General features: G+C 50.5%; 1 protein-coding gene across 1 annotated transcript in view; it reads left to right on the forward strand.

The window, feature by feature from the left end:
* Positions 1 to 9449: 9449 nt before the first annotated feature.
* LOC147021620 (zona pellucida-binding protein 2-like) overlaps positions 9450 to 20423 on the forward strand; it is an 83742-nt gene continuing 72768 nt past the window's right edge. The window contains exon 1 of the mRNA XM_085891789.1: positions 9450 to 9874. Coding sequence (XP_085747915.1) covers positions 9781 to 9874 — 94 coding nt within the window. The 5' untranslated portion in view covers positions 9450 to 9780. The remainder of the gene's footprint in view (positions 9875 to 20423) is intronic.

Genomic DNA, 20423 nt, shown 5'->3' on the forward strand with positions numbered 1-20423 from the left:
GCAACTTTTGAAATGGCGCAATGCACCCAGAATGATCGGTGCGCATGCCCAGGAACCCCGAGCAACAGCGGGTCATCGGGGCTGGGAACATATATTGTGCATGCCAGAAAAGGATTGTTACCTGAAACGACTCACAAAGCTTATAAAATAAGCCGGAAACAATTGGGAAAGTATCTGAGTGAAAGAGGGAAAGGGGTGTGCCTCTCCACAACTAAAATGTTGACGAATTTCTGATCAACTCTTTAAAAAAGTTGATAGCTTGCAGCCTGTACTGCGCAAGCTCCTGACGATGTGGGACGGTGCAAGGCTCGTGGACGGGTACGTTCTACCTGGCCTCCCCGATCATCCCTGTTCATGAGTGGACTTTGAACCCTATGGGATTACCTCGTGTGAACGTGGCAGGCTTGGTGATTTATTTAATGCATGTCTGCAATTGGAAAGACGATGCCATCATTACCAACATCCAGGCAGACTTCCGAGATGGAGACACCATATCTGGTTTGGTTGCTTAACACCGATGGGAAAGTGACATCGACAGAAGGCCCAGGTGATGTTGTGCATACTACTGGTGCACTCGACTTAAACAGCACCCCTCAAATGCTCTAGCATCTTCTAAGCATTACTCAAAACAAACACTCCCCAGTTTCTTGAGCTTTATAACGACAAATATAACAGTGCCAACATGTCCCCGAGTCAAAATTATGCTCCAAAACATGATAATTTGGTTAAATAGTACAAGCTAATACAAAATACTTTGACATAGAAGGAGGCCATTTGGCTCATCATGCCTGTGCTTCATCCACACCCCATCAATACAATCGATCAGTCTGTACATAATCTATGAGACTGAACCAATGTTTACAATTTCCCTATTAGCAGTGGAGGATGAGGGTGGAGTAGGAGTCGGGAGAATAGGGGGGATGGGTACAGAGACGTGAGCAGGGTTTATTTTTAATTATTATTTTTAAGGATGAAGAGCGTTGTGGAGTTCTGTTCTGTTCTTGCGTATCACAGCTTGGCTCCTGGGTAGTTATCAGGTCGCTATCATTTCTTGGAAGTGCAGCTGTGCCAATGATGTGTGCCCTTCTGCCAGTGCACTGGTACTCATTTCATCGACCTCGGAAGGATGACAGGCTGAGTCCACCCCAACTCGTGTTAATTCAGCAGCCAACGGGGATCAAACTCAGGACCCTAGAATCCTAAGCCAGCCGCCCGAACCGTGACACCAACACCATGCTTGGTTGTCGAGTGAGCAATGAACAAACATTGACAGCACATTCACCTTTGACGATTTCAAGTCAGACAGGTAGTGATTCTCTAAGCTATTTACCAGTCCTGTAAATATGCAGGTACCGCTCTCTCCCATTGCTTCGACCTATTTGTGCTGCCACTACTTTTCCAGGCAGAAAAGACCCCAGTCTTACTATGGCACTAACTCTCCTAACTAACGTTTTAAATGTGCAAAATATTATTCATAGTAATGCGAGTTATCATGGTTGGAGCAAATTACCAATACCAATTACATGATTACCAATGATCTATCAGATACTGCATTACAATCCTCTAATCCTGGGTTGCGCCATCTTCATTCATGAAAACCATAAAATATCCAAATGAGTTATTTCACAAGAGAGACCTTTGAGCAGGTACAGCAAAACATTCAAAGTTTTGTTTGATGTATAACTGTAAATTGATATCACCCAAAGCTGGCTTTCAATAAGAAATTTAAAATTCCTTTTGGCCTGTTGCGTCCTGATCCGTTCAGTGTACGAGTATTAACTCTTCCATGAGCCTCGACAATGTATACAAAAACAACAACAAGAAAACTAGAAGGGCACTCGATTGAGCGCGTACCTCTGCCACGTAATGCCTGATCCACGAGAACATATCGGGCCCAATACATTTTTAGGTCATCCCTTCGAGCATGACCTAATAATATTGGTGTTGAGAGGAGAGGTGACAATCCGTCCGTCCGTCCGTTCACAATGAAGTTGAAGCGGGAGATCTGGTCATTAGTGATCCTGATAGAGGTCGATGAGACGTACACGATGATATGACTTTCAAGGTCACCGAAGGTCAAGGTCAAGGTCACGAGGCCTTTGAAGTTGCGAAAATGACGATTTTCAAATTCTATCTCCTCCGCCATTTCTCAAGCGATCTTGAACTTGATTGTTACATATGAATCTATGGGACAATATCTAAATTTTGATCAGGCTGGATTTTAGATATTCGCTTTCGTTTTCGTGTCACGTGACTTCAAAGTTGGCAAAAAAATGCGAAAATGATGATTTTCATGCGAAAATGACGATTTTCAAAATCTATCTCCTCCTACATTTCTCAAGCAATCTTGAATTTGATTGTGGCATATGAATCTATGGGACAATATCTAAATTTAGTCAGGCCGGATTTTCGATATTCGCTTTCGTTTTCGCGTCATGTGACTTCAAAATTTGCAAAAACTGCCCTACCTTCAGGAGGCTATATATTTTCTCGCAGAGATGACCGTCACTCCCGCACAGGTGTATTTTATTGAAATATCATTCTATGTATTATTTTTGGCCCAATTTCTCAAAGATGAAGAATCACTTTAAAAATCAAATAATTCTCGTATCCAGATTCGGATCTTCACAAAAATCGAATCAATTCATCCTTGTCACACACCCAACCTGCCCTTCAAATTTCATCCAAATTCGTCCACAACTCTTTGAGATATCCTGCACACAAACAAACAGACAAACAGGAGTGAAAACCTAACCTCCTTCCACCTTTGGTGGTGGGGGTAATAAACAAATATTTTAAATAATAATTCAAAGGATAATTGAATAAGAACATGATTTCCAACATGATGCATTGTGTTGTTTGCTTCTATTAAAATTAAAATTTCACAAACAGCCCATTCTAATTCGAACACATCATTTGTGTTCAACTCCAAGTACATGATTTCTAGTACTATCCACTGTTGGGACTTTGTCCATTGCATTTCTTCTGCGAGGATTTCTTGTCATTGATTCTGAGCAATTTTTTTTTTTTCAAACAAGATAGGAACATGCAGATATCCAGAAAGCTGACATATTATTTACAGGGATTGAGCAAGGAGTTCCCCCAATCTCCCATCACTTCCTCATACAACAAAAAAAACATGACATAGCAAGACCAGGATATGAGGCTTCCCCCACCATTGTAGCCTATTCCCCGTAGCTCATAAACGATTTTCAGTATCCATTAAGCTTTCCACACTAGATGCAGGACCGGCGATTCTATTAGAGACTGGTTTAAAAGTTTGATGAACAGAAAAAAAAACTATCAAGAAATAAACGGGCTGAGAAAATTTCCAAGGGCTTAAGAAAAACCCATGGGCATCGGTGATGCATAGACACCTGCCCTGCAGGTGTCAGAACGAGATGGCTAATCTTAAAAAGGAGACCTACCATTTCAAAATATAAAAATCTTAGGGTCCCGAGTTCAAATCCTGCTCGGATGTTGAATTAATATTAGGTGGGGTTCACTCAGCCTTTCATCCTCCCGAAGTCAGCAAAATGATTACCAGTTTGCCGGGATGATTGAGCTATTCGAGTATCCTGCGTTGGAGTGGTAACCCGTCGAAGATTGTGCCCAGTAGCCCAGGAGACTACTTAGGCAGCACCAACACTCTGTACAGAGTATGGTCCCAATGCATTGATGGACTATAACCCTAATTTATAAAAATTGTTTAACAACACTTGTACTAACTTACAATCTTGCATTTTGAACATTGTAACTGATGACAATCCTGAAATATTTTGATTGCCAATTCCATGGACAGGCTCAACATTTAAGAATCATATCACATTATGGAGTTACAACTTTCAGAGGCAATATGTCACAATCAAGCAAAGGTGCAATAATCTCAATTATAATAATAATAAAAATATTATTGCAAGTTTATCAAATCAGTTGACATGATGGCCTCCAAACTGTCTTGTCTGATTTTGAATCGTGACCCAACTATTAACTGTCATCCCGGTGTTTCACAGGCAGGGTGATTCAACAATGTGTGTGACGTCACTCGGATAGACGTTAAATCGGGAGTTTTCACAAGGATCCCACGGTGTCCTTCACAAGGAGTAGGCAAGCAATCGCCGGCACCCTCCACAAATTCTAAATTTCTTCCCTGACTTCCTGTGTAGGAGTGGTAAACTTTCCAGAATTGTAACCCTCGACATCAAAACTATTTCAGTAGAACTGATGTCCTGTATGGTTTATGACTTGATCTTTGTTGAAACTTGTTACAATTTCATTTTCATCTTGTATGCTGTCTGTGGCTGCTGTTTGCATCACTACTGGAAGCATGGCTGTGCCCCTGATTTAGTTCTTCCTGTATGTTTGTTCCATGGTACCAGCGATAGGTCACCTACTCTTTGTGAAGGACACCGTAGGATCTTTAACGTCCACCAACTAATGCTGTCAGATGAGACACCCAGTTTAACGTCCATCCAAGTGACGTCACACACATTGTTGAATCACCCTACCTGTGAAACACTGAGATGACAGTTTATAGTTGGGTTGGGGTCCAAACCCAGGCGAGACGACTCCGATGAGAGTGCGCGTACATCAAAGCCATCCTGCTTGATCCAATTATTTGAGGTTGGAACATTTAGCTCATCGTTTTATTCTGAGTGAATAATTATGGCAAGAAACGGTCAAGAAAGGACAAAAAAAAAATACCACTGACAAGGAAAGCGAAAAAGCCACATGCAAATGAGGAAAGGTCACAATGACAATGGAACGTTTGACAGTGTTGGTTGATGTGTTTGTTCAGATATCTCAGTTTAATCTCCCACTTTCTGCTCTCTATTGCCATGCCATTAATATAAAGTTTGTAATTCACTGTGAACCCAAGATGACATGACATTTTAACTGATAAAAGCTTTTCGTAATCAGTAGAACATTCACAACTGAATGTCACGCAATAGTGACTCGTGTTATTTTGAGAAATGTGGGATGAATATGTCTTGGCTCAAAAGAACATTACACCATTTGGGTGGCAATGGTGAATTACACTACTCAAAAACATGAACATGGTAAAATTTTGTGCTCCTGTAAGCACTAAGAAAAATAAAAGTGTTGCATAAACTTTTTTTTTTCTACCAAGTGATTCTTGTTCTCCTTCCAAGATAATTGTGCAAAGCAATCGTGGAAATCGCAGTATGTCTTGTTAGCAATTTTAAACATGCGGAGGATTATTAAAGTGAATAAATTGAGCTAGCAGGATAGCTTTTTTTGGGGGGGGGAGGGGGAGGAGGGTGCACATGCCTTGATACTGTTTAACCTGTATTCAAACCTTGATCCAGCTATAAACTGGAATCCTGATGTTATAAATGCAAAGCAAGGCATCAATGCATATGCCATCGATAAGAATTAGATGTTAATCCAGAGGAATCATCTGCCAACACCGATTGTTAGTGGAACTTCAAGATCTCATGGTGTCTTTCACAAAGAATAGGTGAGTTATTGATATAACCCTGAACATGTTTCAAATTCCTGCCCAAATCAGCTCGAGTCAAATGACAGGCCTGGCCACAGTCGGTTTGTGAAAGACAGGACCAAAAACTTCTCACAAGAGGGTGGGAATAATTGGGGAGTGTTTATTATTCGAGGCCTATGGAAGATGTAGGTGGCAGAGGATACGGACTGGAGGTAGGGCAACAGGACACATCAAACAAGGGAACGAACGAAGAAAGAGAAAGAGAAAGAGAAAGAGAAAGAGAAAGAAAGAGAAAAAAACAACAACAGAGTTGCCTTCATTATTTTGAACATTACCAGTAATTCACAGGGTTTCAGTCAAATCCAGGAAAAGAAAAAAGTATTAATCCAAGTTTCCTATCCAGGTCCAACTGGACAAAGGCAAAATACTCGCAGGGACTGGGATTGTGATAATTCACAAAACACACTTTTTACACACAGTGATTTCCACTAAACTCGGCGACAGCATATTCTGGAGTGTGGAGTTTGTAGGTGAGCTTGATTTTAAAGCTAAATGAAGAATGAAACTGGAGAGTTCATGTAATACTTTACCCCAAGCTGTCGCGAGAAACAAGAACATGGGTGGGGTCTGTGAGCGGGAAATTTGATTGGTCATGATGATGCAAGAATGCCATAATATTTTGTCCAAGTACTGTGAAATGGAAGGGTATTGAAAGTGCCTAAAAGGTGATTTGTGCTCTTGTTACTTCTACCACAAAGTTATGTATTCACCCCTGTCTGTTCATCTGTCTGTGAGACTAGTACGTCTCAAAAAGTTGCGGATGGATTTGGACGAAATTTGATGGACAGGTTGGGTGTGTGACAAGGCCAAATTGATTATATTGTTGAGAATTCAGCGGTGGCAGGATTCTCACCCGACTCTTGGCGCCACTCTCACCACTGCCGTCTCCGGGGTTTATAACGCCAGCTGGCTCAGCACAGGCCTCGGGTCACGCGTCTTCAATCGCAATACCAACGTAATCCTGGACCTTACCAGTTGGGGAAATAGACCCCGGTTACAGACAGGTTTTGTCAGATGCCGAGCGTTTTCTGCCAGTCTGTAACCATTTTGGTCTATTATACCAATCAAACGGATCGTTCCGCGATGCGACACAAATTAATCCATAGCGGCAACTTCATCCGAATCAACCAGATTTGTTGGGGAACATCGGGGAACACAACACAAGCAAAATATTCACGACAATGTTTTAATTAATCTATAACCCGTTCTTAATGAGGGAACTATGGATTATGGGTTTCGAGGGGGTCCCTACCAAAATATACCTTAAACAACATGCAGACAAGACAGACAGACAACATGCAGACAAGACAGAGTACTTGGTGATGTTTCATGGACGAGAGGAAAGTGTCAAAGGCACGAATGTCGCTCTTAACAAGCCGATGTCCACGGATTCGAGCCCCAAGCTCAAACACGCCGCGTGGTGAAATGGAGGCGTCGTACTCTTGCTCCCGGCAGCGCCCGCACACGCATCCTCGGCGCGTTCAAACCCGCGAGGTCGACTGCACCAGACCGTCATTGACGATGGGTTTCAGCTGATTTCTCTCAAGGTCCAACATACAAGTCCAGGCCTGGCTTGTTCACCAGACAAGGCCAAATTGAGGTGCCGGGCTCCGGCAGGCTGGGTCCATGGGATTCCAAAACGTCGTCGAGCCATGAGGTGAGTCGAGACAGTCAGAGGCTCCGTCGTTAGACGCAGGTTGAACCTGTCAATCACCTCCCCTCGAAGCCGACTCCAGACTCACACAGCAGCCAGGTCCTCTCAGTTCTTTTCCACCTTTTCCTTTCCTTCTCGCCTCGAAGCCTGAGCACGCCTCAAAACTGACTGCAGTTTTTGTACTTCTCCAAAAAACTGAACTACTCCAAAAGGTCTTTGTTCACTTGCCTCGAAAACCTGACTGCAGTTTTTGTACTTCTCTCGTTTCACTTCCTCTTTTCGGCGCTGTGGCCTCAAAGCCGACTGCAGTTTTTGTACTTGTCTTCAGAATCACCACCGTCTTTTCTTCTTCTCCTCGCCTCCAAGCCTCTGGCTCCTCCCCTTTACGAAGCCGACAAAACTCCTCCCCTTCGTTTTACTTCGTCTTTTTGTCCACTCCCTCTCAGCCGACTGGGCGGGGCCTCGTCCGGAGAGGGGAAGGAAGGAAGAAGAAGCCCTCGGCACACCACCACTGCACAACAAATAACAGCCTGTGACACCTCCCGACACACATGTAACGTCCATTTTACCGAACAGCCGAGCTAAACATGCATTTAATGGGGGATCTGAGCCAATCCTATATTTATTAGCCTACCAAGGGCGATTTCCGCAACAATATTTTGGTGAAAATCCAGATAAAGATAGCCCACTAGAATTTTCTAAGCGATTCTTCAACATTGAGAGATCAGGCCAAAAACGATATAAATTACATGCCATTTCAAAACGTGGACGGATTCTAACAAAACTTGGTGGACAGGTTGGGTGTGTGACAAGGAAAAATTAATCCGATTTTGGTAAAAATCCTAATTCGGATAAAAAAAATTTTAAAAACTGATTTTTCACCTTTGAGAGATGGGGCCAAACACGATATGCAACATGAAATTTCAAAAAGTTGCAGATGTGTTTTGACAAAACTTGGTGAATGAGTTGGTTCGGTGACAAGAACAAGCCGATTCGATTTTGGTTCAGGTCCGGATGCAGAACGTAAAGCGTTTATCCTGGTGGAGGTATGCACTACCGAATGCCGTTCTTGTGTTTACGTATATAATTCAATTGAAATAAAATAAAGAATTGAAAGGTTGTCGAAAAAAAAAAATTAAGAAGTTTACCGCCATTGATGCAGCGTCTTTTACACCACCTTGTTTAACACATTACATCAGTTCTTCGTGCCTGTTGTTTGTCCTTTCTGACATCCTCAAAACACTAAGTTTCCTGTTTGGAATGATTTTCAATTTGGTTTGATTGTCGGACATGCAGAGTGAAAAAAAATGTATCTCAGTCCTCTCTGCGCATGTGCAATCAGGCCAAATTCAGAGCAAAAGTACTACTAAACTGCAGGTTAGTTTTCCGATTCATGTCCAGAATACAACATTCAATTGAAATCGAGTTGTTCCTTGATAATAAACTGACGTTTGTAGACAGACAGACAGACAGAGACAGAAGTAAATCAATAGCTTTACCTTACTTTTCGCTTTGCACGCGTGGAGTAGAACAGCAACTTTGGCAGACATCAAGTGTTTAGTTCTTCTTTCCAAAGCAACACAAAGCAGCAGAACAGCATCATCCGCTGACATGGCTGAGCCGTTGATGTAATGACCTCTGTGGTTTGGGAAGGAATTTGTAATTTTTTTTGGTGAGAATTTTTTTTTTTTTTTAGTACAACAAACTGTATTCAATTCCATTGAAGACCAAAACATCAAAAAACATCCAGACCCATAGCCGGATCTTCATCAAAATTTAATCAATTCGTCCATGTCACACGCCCAACCTGTCCACCAAATGTCATCCAAATCCGTCCACAACTTCTTTGAGATATCCTGCACACAAACAGACGGACAAACAAACCGACAGGGGTGAAAACAATACCTCCGTCCATTGCAGATGGCGGAGGTAATAACGTTCTGATTGGTTGTACTGAATTGTTGTCCGACACACCGGTCCGTGAGTTTTTGTGAAGATATCATGGAGGATCCAAGTTGTAATTTAATAAGGAAGAATAAACAAGATTTATGACACAAAACAACATATTCTTGGTCCTTCATACACGACTACGTCATGAGGCGGAGGGGGGGGTGTTCAGTTACCATGGCAACCGGCTCGCGCTTGCTAAGCCAACCGTTCCTTATCGACGGTTTCGAATGGAGTGCTTGTTCGAGTGCTTAAGCCACTTGACGAGCGCTCAATCAGAAACTTGGTAACTGAACGCCCCCCCCAAGGATCTCGTAAAAAGAGGGAGGCGAGAGAACGGCCGCTCATGGATGGCACTCACTCACATCAACGGGATACGTATTAAAAATAACAAAACCATCAAAGTACGTCATTCATGATTCCACAATAAAAAAATTTATCGAACAAACGGAGACGCCACATCGATGTGTTAGTCAGAAGGTTGCTATAGCAACGGTCTTCATGACGTCATCATTGCAGAAGGAACAAGCAGGTCGCAGAACATTTTGAAAGATTAGAGAATCAAGTGAAGAAGAAGGTTGAAGAGGGAGGGTTGGTCGCTTTCTCTCACATTGGAGACGTTGTGTCGTGGTTGAAGAACTCTGAACATCTCCACATGACAAAGGCGAATACACACTCGAGGGGGCGCACCGAGACCGGCATTTTCTTCCTTCTCCTCGTCGTCGTCGTCGTTTCGGCGACGGTCTCTGGTGAGTTCGGTTATTCTTCCCTCGTTTATCACCACATTTAAAATGCCGATCGATTTTCGTGTTTGCTTGACGTTTTTTTTTACTCCAGTTAACCTTGGGTAGGTCCGCATGAACAGGGCTGATGAATCACCTGTTATATTCAAACTTCAAAGGTAAAACAGGTGTGTTTACCTTTGATGTACAATGTCACGTGTCGATATCATGAAAATGTGAATTTTGTTTCACAAATCTCTCTCACGAAGCTTCGGTTTTTAGGAAATTGAAAATCCCCCCCAGGTAACTTCATTACCTCGTTGTGTATGTTTATTACTTTGAGGTTTAAACTTTCAAATGGGAGAGAGGAAAGTGAGGGAGGAGAGGGGAGGGAGAGCGAGAGGGAGGAGAGGGGAGGGAGAGCGAGAGGGAGGAGAGGGGAGGGAGAGCGAGAGGGAGGAGAGGGGAGGGAGAGCGAGAGGGAGGAGAGGGAGGGAGGGAGAGGGAGGGAGGGTGAGAGGGAGAGGAGAGAGGGAGGGAGGGGGAGGGGAGAGGGAGGGAGGAGGGAGGGAGGGAGAGGGAGAGGGAGGGAGGAGGGAGGGAGGGAGGGAGAGGGAGGGAGGGAGAGAGGGAGGGGTGGGGAGAGGGAGGGAGGGGGAGGGAGGAGAGGGAGGGGGTGGGGAGAGAGGGAGAGGGAGGGGAGAGGGAGGAGGGAGGAGGGAGGGGTGGGGGAGAGGGAGGGAGGAGAGGGAGGGGTGGGGGAGAGGGAGGGAGGAGGAGGGAGAGGGAGAGGGAGGAGGGAGGGAGGGTGGGGAGAGCGAGGGAGGAGTGGGGGAGGGAGAGCGAGGGAGGAGTGGGGGAGGGAGAGCGAGGGAGGGGTGGGGGTGGGGAGGGAGAAGGGAGGGGTGGGGAGGGAGAGGGAGGGAGGGGTGGGGGGGAGGGAGAGGGAGGGGTGGGGGGAGGGGGAGGGAGAGGGAGGGGTGGGGGGAGGGAGGGAGGGAGAGGGAGGGGTGGGGGAGAGGGAGGGGTGGGGGAGGGGGGAGGGAGAGGGAGGGGGAGGGAGAGGGAAGGGGAAGGGGAGGGAGAGGGGTGAGGGAGGGAGGGAGGGGTGAGGGAGGGGAGGGAGGGTGGAGGGAGGGTGGGGGAGGGAGGGAGAGGTGGGGGGAGGGAGGGGGAGGGAGGGGTGAGGGAGGGAGGGAGGGTGGAGGGAGGGTGGGGGAGGGGGAGGAGAGGTGGGGGAGGGAGGGGGAGGGAGGGAGGGAGAGGGAGAGGGAGAGTGGGGGAGGGAGAGGGAGAGTGGGGGAGGGAGAAGCGAGGGAGGGTGAGGGAGGGGTGGGCGAGGGAGGGGTGAGGGAGGGAGAGCGAGGGAGGGGTGGGGGAGGGAGAACGAGGGAGGGGTGGGGGAGGGAGAACGAGGGAGGGGTGGGCGAGGAAGAGGGAGGGAGAGCGAGGGAGGGTGGGGGAGGGAGAACGAGGGAGGGGTGGGCGAGGAAGAGGGGAGGGAGAGCGAGGGAGGGGTGGGGAGGGAGAACGAGGGAGGGGTGGGCGTGGAAGAGGGGGGAGGGAGGAAGAGGGAGGGAGGAAGAGGGAGAGTGAGGGAGGGAGGGGTGGGTGAGGAAGAGGGGAGGGAGAGCGAGGGAGGGAGGGAGAGCGAGCGAGGGGAGGGAGAGCGAGGGAGAGGGAGGGAGAGGGAGGGAGAGGGAGGGGGAGGGAGAGCGAGGGAGGGGTGGGCGAGGGAGGGGTGGGCGAGGGAGAGCGAGGGAGGGGTGGGGGAGGGAGAACGAGGGAGGGGTGGGCGAGGAAGAGGGGAGGGAGAGCGAGGGAGGGGTGGGGGAGGGAGAACGAGGGAGGGGTGGGCGAGGAAGAGGGGAGGGAGAGCGAGGGAGGGGTGGGGGAGGGAGAACGAGGGAGGGGTGGGCGAGGAAGAGGGGAGGGAGGGCGAGGGAGGGGTGGGGGAGGGAGAACGAGGGAGGGGTGGGCGAGGAAGAGGGGGAGGGAGGAAGAGGGAGGGGTGGGCGAGGAAGAGAGGGGGAGGGAGGAAGAGGAAGGGGTGGGTGAGGAAGAGGGAGGGAGAGTGAGGGAGGGAGGGAGGGAGAGCGAGCGAGGGGGAGGGAGAGCGAGGGAGGGGTGGGAGAGGGGAGGGAGAGCGAGGGAGGGGTGGGAGGGGAGGGAGAGCGAGGGAGGGGTGGGAGAGGGGAGGGAGAGTGAGGGAGAGGGGGGAGGGTGGGCGAGGAAGAGGGGGAGGGGTGGGTGAGGGAGAGGGGGAGGGAGAGCGAGGGAGAGGGGAGGGTGGGCGAGGAAGAGGGGGAGGGGTGGGCGAGGGAGAGGGAGGGGTGGGCGAGGAAGAGGGAGGGGTGGGCGAGGGAGAGGGGGAGGGAGAGCGAGGGAGGGGTGGGCGAGGCAAGGGGAGGGAGAGCGAGGGAGGGAGGGAGAGCGAGGGAGGGGTGGGCGAGGGAGAGGGGAGGGAGGGGAGGGAGAGCGAGGGAGGGGTGGGCGAAGGAGAGGGGAGGGAGGGGAGAGCGAGGGAGGGGTGGGCGAAGGAGAGGGGGAGGGAGGGAGAGCGAGGGAGGGGTGGGCGAGGGAGGGGTGGGAGAGTGAGGGAGGGGTGGGCGAAGGAGAGGGAGGGAGGGAGGGAGGGAGAGAGCGAGGGAGGGGGAGGGAGGGAGGGAGGGGAGGGAGGGGTGAGGGAGGGGTGGGTGAGGGAGAGGGAGGGAGGGGTGGGCGAGGGAGAGGGAGGGAGGGGGTGGGGAGAGGGAGGGAGGGGTGGGGGAGAGGGAGGGAGGGTGGGGGAGAAGGAGGGAGGAGGGAGGGGTGGGGGAGAGGGAGGGAGGAGGGAGGGGTGGGGGAGAGGGAGGGAGGAGGGAGGGGTGGGGGAGGGAGAGGGAGGGAGGGGTGGGGGAGGGAGAGCGAGGGAGGGGTGGGGGAGGGAGAGCGAGGGAGGGGTGGGGGAGGGAGAGCGAGGGAGGGGTGGGGGAGGGAGAGCGAGATGGGCGAGGGAGAGCGAGGGAGGGGTGGGGGAGGGAGAGCGATGGAGGGAAGGAGGGGAGGGAGAGGGAGAGCGAGGGAGGGGTGGGCGAGGGAGAGCGAGGGAGGGGCGGGTGAGGAAGAGCGACGGAATGGGCGAGGGAGAGAGGGAGGGGTGGGCGAGGGAGAGAGGGAGGGGTGGGCGAGGGAGAGAGGGAGTGGTGGGAGAGAGGGAGTGGTGGGCGAGGGAGAGCGAGAGAGGGAGGGGCGGGTGAGGAAGAGCGAGGAGTGGGCGAGGGAGAGCGACAGAGGGAGGGGTGGGCGAGGGAGAGTGAGAGAGGGAGGGGCGGGTGAGGAAGAGCGAGGGGATGGGCGAGGGAGAGCGAGGGGTGGGCGAGGGAGAGAGAGAGGGAGGGAGAGGTGGGGGACAGCTCGGGAGGGAGAGCGCGGGAGAGAGAGGGAGGGAGAGGTGGGGGACAGCTAGGGAGGGAGGCAGAGCGAGGGGAGAGTGGCAGTGGGGGGGAGCAAGGGAGGAAGTAAAAACTCGAAAAATGGGGGTGTTCTAAAACTTTTGACCGGGTGTGTGTGTGTGTGTGTGTGTGTGTGTGTGTGTGTGTGTGTGTGTGTGTGTGTGTGTGTGTGTGTGTGTGTGTGTGTGTGTGTGTGTGTGTGTGTGTGTGTGTGTGTGTGTGTGTGTTTGATTGGTATCTTCATATGCAAGTTTCTTAATGTGGAATGGAGTCCTCCAAGGGTGGGATCAGAGTATCCACCTTCATTTCGGTCAGGGGTCACGATTCACGGACCAAGCTGTGAAGTTTTCTCTTCTCAAAGTTTTGTGTCGAGGGCTCTCTTCAGGATCGTTACTGAGCCCCAGACGGCTTCCAACTGTAGTTTGTTTGTAGTGATATTCCCAGGGATGGTTTTTAATATCTATGTGAGGTTCTTCTTCATCATTCCAATGAGGTTCTTCGTCATCACTGGGACAACTTTGGCATTCTTCAGCTTCCAGGACCATTTCACTTATTGCTTGAGGTCTTGGTATTTGGACATTTTCTTGATTTCTGCATCGTTAGTCCAAAATCACCGGTATTAACACCTCAGTTGGCAATGCTGCCTCCTCTCTTTTTTGTACCCAAGTTTTATATCTGGTTGCAATGCTTTATTTTCGATGTTCATGCTCAATGTGATCATTAGGTCGTATGTGAGCGGTACTTCAATGTTTTCAGTCCATGCTTTTGGTTAATGTGCCCACAAATTTTCTAGAACTTGGATATTGAAATTTTTACATATATGCCAGTGGTTAACATGACAAACTCTGTTGTGTCATTGTGTGTATAGCTGTTCTGACTTGAGTTGTTTTTTGTTTTTTTTTACCTCTGCCACCGAAGGTGAAGGAGGTTATGTTTTCACTCTTTTCTGTCTGTTTGTCTCTCTGTGTGCAGGATATCTCAAAAAGTTTGGACAGATCCGGATGAAATTTTGTGGACAGGTTCTGTGTGCGACAAGGACGAACTGATTAGATTTTGATGAAGATTCGGATCTGGATCCGATTACTCTAATTTTTAAAGTGATTCTTCACCAGTGGAGAGATGGGGCCAAAAGTGATATATAACACGATATCTCAAAAAGTTGTGGATAGATTTGGTCGAAACTTGGTAAACACGTTGGGTGTATGACAAGGAACAATTGTTTCCATTTTGGTGAAGATCCAAATCCGGATCCGGATCTGACAATTTTTTATGTGATTCTTCTCCATTGAGAGATAGAGCTAAACATATATATATATATATATATATATATATATATATATATATATATATATATATATATATATATATATATATATATATATATATATATATATATTGTTGTGGTTGACGAAATTCGCAAACCACCATTCAGGTCCCTTAGGTGAGATACCTCTGTAAGTATATGTGTAGTTAGGCCCAAACCCGTTGTTTAGAGGGAATAAATGTCATTCATTCGGGCTTCGACCCTTCTAGATAGCCGGTTTTCTTTTACTATCTTTATTTTGGACCAGCCGCCATTACTACCATTACTACCACCACCAACCACGTCTCAACAGCCATCACACAACAACCACCAACCGCAACGCCGCTTCACAACAACAGCCACGACCCTTGCCGTCACATCTCGCTCTCGCAACCATCGCATCACCGCCATTCCCGCGCCGCTTGTGGGCGCCGATCCTGGACTCGTGCAGGGCGCGAACCGAGCAGCGGGTGCAAAAACACCAGCCTTTCCGAAGCAATCGGATCAAAAACGACTCACGCCCACTTCTGTTCCGTCCTATCGGCGAGCGTGGGGCGATTTGGCCCCGCCTCCAGGTGCGTCGGAGTATAATCGCTATATGCAGATTCATGGATCAAAAAGCATTCACAAACAAACACAAACATGATTCACAAACTAATTGGGGTGACGGAGACGTGCACGAGGGAGATAACAAGGGAGGAGACGGAAATAATAGTTGAGACAAGGGAGGTAAAGGGTGAAGAGGTGACTGAGTTGGCAGCGACACGGGAGATGGGAACGATAGAGGGAAGACTACACGATGAAGACGGGGTAGGTGACGCACACACACACACACGGAGGTAGTGGAGGATAATGGTGGTGAGCTCGCGGACTGGGTAGAGACCTGGTGCGAGCAGCTGGATGGCCTCCTCCAGGAACGAGGGGAGGGAGTATGCCCCCTTGAGGCGAGTCACGACCAGGTGGGTTCGGTCGTGCTTTGCGAGGTCGAGGGGAGGAGTGCTGTGGACAGGTGCACGGAGAGCTTGGGGGGACACGAATCCCCAGTGTGGTTGTCCCTGTGTGAGTGCGTCCCCGTGTGTGGAAGCGACCTCGTGTGTGAGTGGTGTGGTGGCGATTGTGCTGGAGTACGTGCTTCGCAGCACGCCATGTGTAAAAGGGGCACCGCAAGTGGAAGAGGCCGTGTGTGTGAGTGAAACGGCCAGTATGAGTGAGGCACCGCGGGCGAGTGCCCCCGCGTGTGTGAGTGGTATGGTTTGTGTGAGGGAAATGGCACGAGTGAGTGGAAGGCCGCGAGTGAGTGGAGCCACGTGTGCGAGGGAGATGGCATGCGTGAGTGAACGGCCGAGTGCAAGGGAGACCATGTGTGTGAGAGAGCGGTATGTAAGGGAGATGTCGGTGGGCATGTGTGAACATGCAGCCGCGTCTCCCGGTGTGAGTTTAATGGTGAGGTGTGTGAGCGCCGTTACACGCAGGAATGCGTGTGTTGAATGGCGACGACGACGGCGACAGAAGAAAGAAAGCCGAGTAGCGGCTGTAGCTGTTTCGGGGACCGTGCCGGGTTCACCCAGCAGTGAGCACGAGGTCCGTGCTGTGCAACGCACGTGCCCCCCACGTGCTCGCTTGCGAGAGTGAAGTCCCGGTCCGGAAACGCACGCGGTGGATTTGCCGATCCCGCGGACGGACAAAGCTTAGGCAGGTAAACGGATTTTGACCGGACGGGTTCTCCACGCGATCGTGTGTGTTAAGCTCCAACGGGCAAAACACATGTGTTCGCGTGGGGAACCCCTCGAGACGTGGGGCTTGTGTTTTTTTATGCGCACGGTGACGTCATGGCTGCAGGAGGGGTATCCCTGCCGGATGGTACCGTCCAAGGAGGGACGAGGTACACGAGCAGCTGCATGACGTCACGGGCAGGTGCAAAGTGCGCGAGCTGTGAGTTGCCGCGCTGGTGCTGCGCATGTGGAAAAAAAAAAAAAAAAAGCAAGCCTCACTTTCGGGTGCACAGGATTCCTGGGCAAGGGGTGGAAGACCCCCTTGACCAGGGCACAGGATGGAAACTAGTTAGGGGGAAGGGTTAGCTTAGCTAGACCGACTTCATGGGGCAGGGGTAAGTCCTCATGGAGTCCGTGGAATGGATTAGTTAGAGGGATTGTAGCGAGATTTAGGTTGGGAAAGTTATTTTAGAGATTTGGAGACAGTGACAGACTTGTGAATGTGTAGAGGGGACGTAGTTTAGCTACGTAGTGTTAAAAGGAACGTGCTACTAGTTTAAGGGACGACGTGGGAGCACGAGTTAGTTAGGGGATGCAGATAGAAGGATGGCAGAGTTCAGCGGTGAGTGTGTTGAAGAGTTGGTGAGTGAAGTGGAAGCATGTGCTTGGTGAGTGAGTGAGGCCAGCGGGTCTGTGTGAATGGAGCGAATGGGGACTGCATGGTGCGATGAGTGATTGGGGGGAGGAGTGACTCCCGCCCAAGGGACCCCGGGGTCAGTGTAGAGTGAGTTAGGGGGTTAGTTAAATTGAAAAATGGAGGTCGTTTTGTTGTTGGTGTGAATGTAGGCTCGAAACCCATTTGGAGGGTGCAGGAGCCCTGTTGACGGGCTGGGAGCGTGGCTGCGAAAGGTGAGTATCGCTGAGTGGGTACCCCGGGCACCAGGCCAGTCGGCCGTGGTAGGCCAAGGGCCCATGGGGGGCCGGGATAGCGTAGTGGGCACGGGTGCGCCTGCTTGGTGCGGGGGCCCGGGGCGCCATTAGCCGCGTGGGCAGTGTTGTGGGCACGGGTGACCCTCGGAAAGGGGCCTGGGAAGCCAGCCTGCCACGTGTGCGTTTCAGGGGAGGTGCCATGGGGGGCACTCCCCGGTGTTAGGGAGCTGGGAGGCTCGGAGGCAGTGTAGTGCCCGGGGGTGCCATAGCGGGAGATTCGGCAGAGGGTCGTGCCTGCCAAAGGGAGCCACGTGTCCCAGCCATGAGACCGTGTGAGGGCACGGAGAGAAAATTGGGGGGCGAGGCCCGAAATTGTGAGGACACCAACACAGGCGACGGGAATCTGGGTTAATAGAACCAATAGTTTAAGCGAGAGGCGCTTGTTGAAAGCCCCGGGGTAGTTTAACAGTTAAATGGTTAGGGTAGATAGGAAGTGTACCCCTCTGCACCATCCATCCCCTCACTCTCGTTGTGGGCCGCTGGACCCACTTTGTGTTATAGATCGCTGAAGTCTGGGGAGGCCATTCTGAGGCTTCGTTGGGCCTCAACACAGGACGCTAGCTCTCCCTTGTTCCCCTCCGGGAAGGGAACGTAGGGGTTGGGAGTAGGCTAGGTGACAGGATAGGTTAGCCGAATAAGGACAGTACAGGGGGTTAGGGGACGATTTATAGTGGGGGAGTAAAAAAAAAAAAAATTAATTAATTAATTAATTAATTGGGGCTAAATTGGGTTTTGACAAATTAAGGGAGTGGGTATAGACAGTGACAGGCAAAGGCGATAGGTTGGGAGGGAGACCGTAGGGTAGGTCCGAGCCCACCTTCCGAGTGGCCAGCACCACCGCACTCCCTCCACTAACCTACACTGAACGGCAAAGGCTGGCCAGCTTCATCTGCTGGCTGCGTTGCTGCAAGGCAAAGGCCGGCCCATTTCATCGGCAGCTGTTGTTTTGCTGCAAGGCCTGTGCCGGTCGGATTGTCTGCAGCTGCTGTGCTGCAAGGCCTGTGCCGGTCGGATTGTCTGCAGCTGCTGTGCTTCAAGGCCTGTGCCGGCCAGATCGTCTGCCGGCTGTGTTTGCCTGCAGCGGCCTTCTTCTGCGGGCTGTGTTTGCCTGCTGCCTTTGCCATGCCATGCCCACTGCCCCTGTTCACCAGCCCCCGTTCAATTTTGCTCTGCCACCCCCCCCCCTGTTCATTGCCATGTGCGCCAGGATCAAGGCAACAGTTTGCAAGCTGCGAGAACTGCCCTGTTGGCAGCTACAACACGGGCCTGCAGTGGCGGCCCGTGCACCATGTTTGTGTCCATCCATCCATCCGTTGTGTTCATTGCGTGTGCCACTTGAGCTGGCACGGAGACTGCGTTTGTGCAGCCCATGCACCGTTGCGGTTCACTGCGTTCAGTTCAAAAGGGAAGGCCTTGGACTGCGTGTGAGCAGCCGGCCACGTTCCCTGTCACCTGCATTGTTTGAGCCAGAGACTGCATGTGAGCAGCCTGGCTCCCTGCTAACTGCTTTCTTTTTGCAGAGTTCATTGATCCTGGGCCATGGTTTAGTGTAAAATTTGTAAGTTAAGGTTAAGATGTACTGTAAATATGAGTGTGCCCCCGGCATGTATGTCTTAGCGCCGGCAATTTTATTTCAGTCGTCCGTGTGAGTGAGTTTGTTTAGGTAGTTACTCAGCCCTCAGGTTATTTATTTTGGGGACACGAATACCATGAATGTCGCACTCAGGGATCCGTAGGTAAAATGTACTAGGGGAAAACTACACATGATGGCACACGAAAATTTGACGACTCGGGACGAGTCTGTAAAAAGGGGAGGGGGTAGTGTTGTGGTTGAAGAAATTCGCAAACCACCATTCAGGTCCCTTAGGTGAGATATCTCTGTAAGTATATGTGTAGTTAGGCCCAAACCCATTGTGTAGAGGGAATAAATGTCATTCATTCGGGTTGCGACCCTTCTAGATAGCCGTTTTTCTTTTACTATCTTTATTTTGGACCAGCCGCCATTACTACCATTACTACCACCACCAACCACGTCTCAACAGCCATCACACAACAACCACCAACCGCAACGCCGCTTCACAACAACAGCCACGACCCTTGCCGTCACATCTCGCTCTCGCAACCATCGCATCACCGCCATTCCCGCGCCGCTTGTGGGCGCCGATCCTGGACTCGTGCAGGGCGCGCATCGAGCAGCGGGTGCAAAAACACCAGCCTTTCCAAAGCAATCTGATCAAAAACGACTCACGCCCACTTCTGTTCCGTCCTATCGGCGAGCCTGGGGCGATTTGGCCCCGCCTCCAGGTGCGTCGGAGTATAATCGCTATATGCAGATACATGGATCAAAAAGCATTCACGCCCACTTTTCCTCTGTCCAATGGGGAGCCAGCCAGAGGTAAAGGGTCGAAGGTGAAGGAGCGAAGCCACGGGGGCTATAAACGGCCGCGTTCGCTCGCCAAAGAGGCAGTTGAGTTGGGAAGAGTCGGAGAAGTGGAGTGGAGGAGTTGAGTTGGGAAGAAGAAAGAGTTGAGTTGGGAAGAGCCAGTCAAGAGAAGAGTCGGAGAAAGCAGTTTGACAGAGCTGTGGAGAGTGGGGGAGTTGGAGAGGTGGCGGCGGCGAAGGCAGTCGAGGGGGCGCTCGTGTCAGAGTCGGGGAGATGCGGAGAGGGGAGGCCGATAACGCGACCGAGGTCGCGGTGGAGACGCTCGTCGCGGGACCCGAACCAGCGAGATATCCTCATCCCCCCGAGCATCAACAACCCCCTCCTGTTTCCCCCCGCGCTGAGATAGTGCGAGAAGGGGGCCCCGTTCCCACCCCATTCCAGACACTGTCCGCGAGGCCCGCGGAGTCGGGGCGCCACCGCCATTTTGCGGCTCATCACCAGACGGGTAGGCTCGACGCGGTCTCGGCCCCAGGCCCGTCTGCCCCCCCTCATCGTGGAGGGTAGTCCCTTTTTCTTTTGCTTTGAGTATATGTGTAGTCGGCGCCGTCTGTGAAGTAAAACTGTATAAGTGTTGCCGTGTGCTCGGTAGTCGGTGGTAGATCTGCATTGTGTTTTGCTTTTACATTTGCTTTTTGTGCATTATTGTGTGTTTCTTCTTCTTTTACATTTGCTTTTGGTGTATAATTGTATATGT

This window comes from Eptatretus burgeri, chromosome 8 (assembly GCF_056783735.1).
Source record: "Eptatretus burgeri isolate ZD-2024b chromosome 8, Ebu_testis_v1, whole genome shotgun sequence".
In the NCBI taxonomy this organism is placed as follows: Eukaryota; Metazoa; Chordata; class Myxini; order Myxiniformes; family Myxinidae; genus Eptatretus; species Eptatretus burgeri.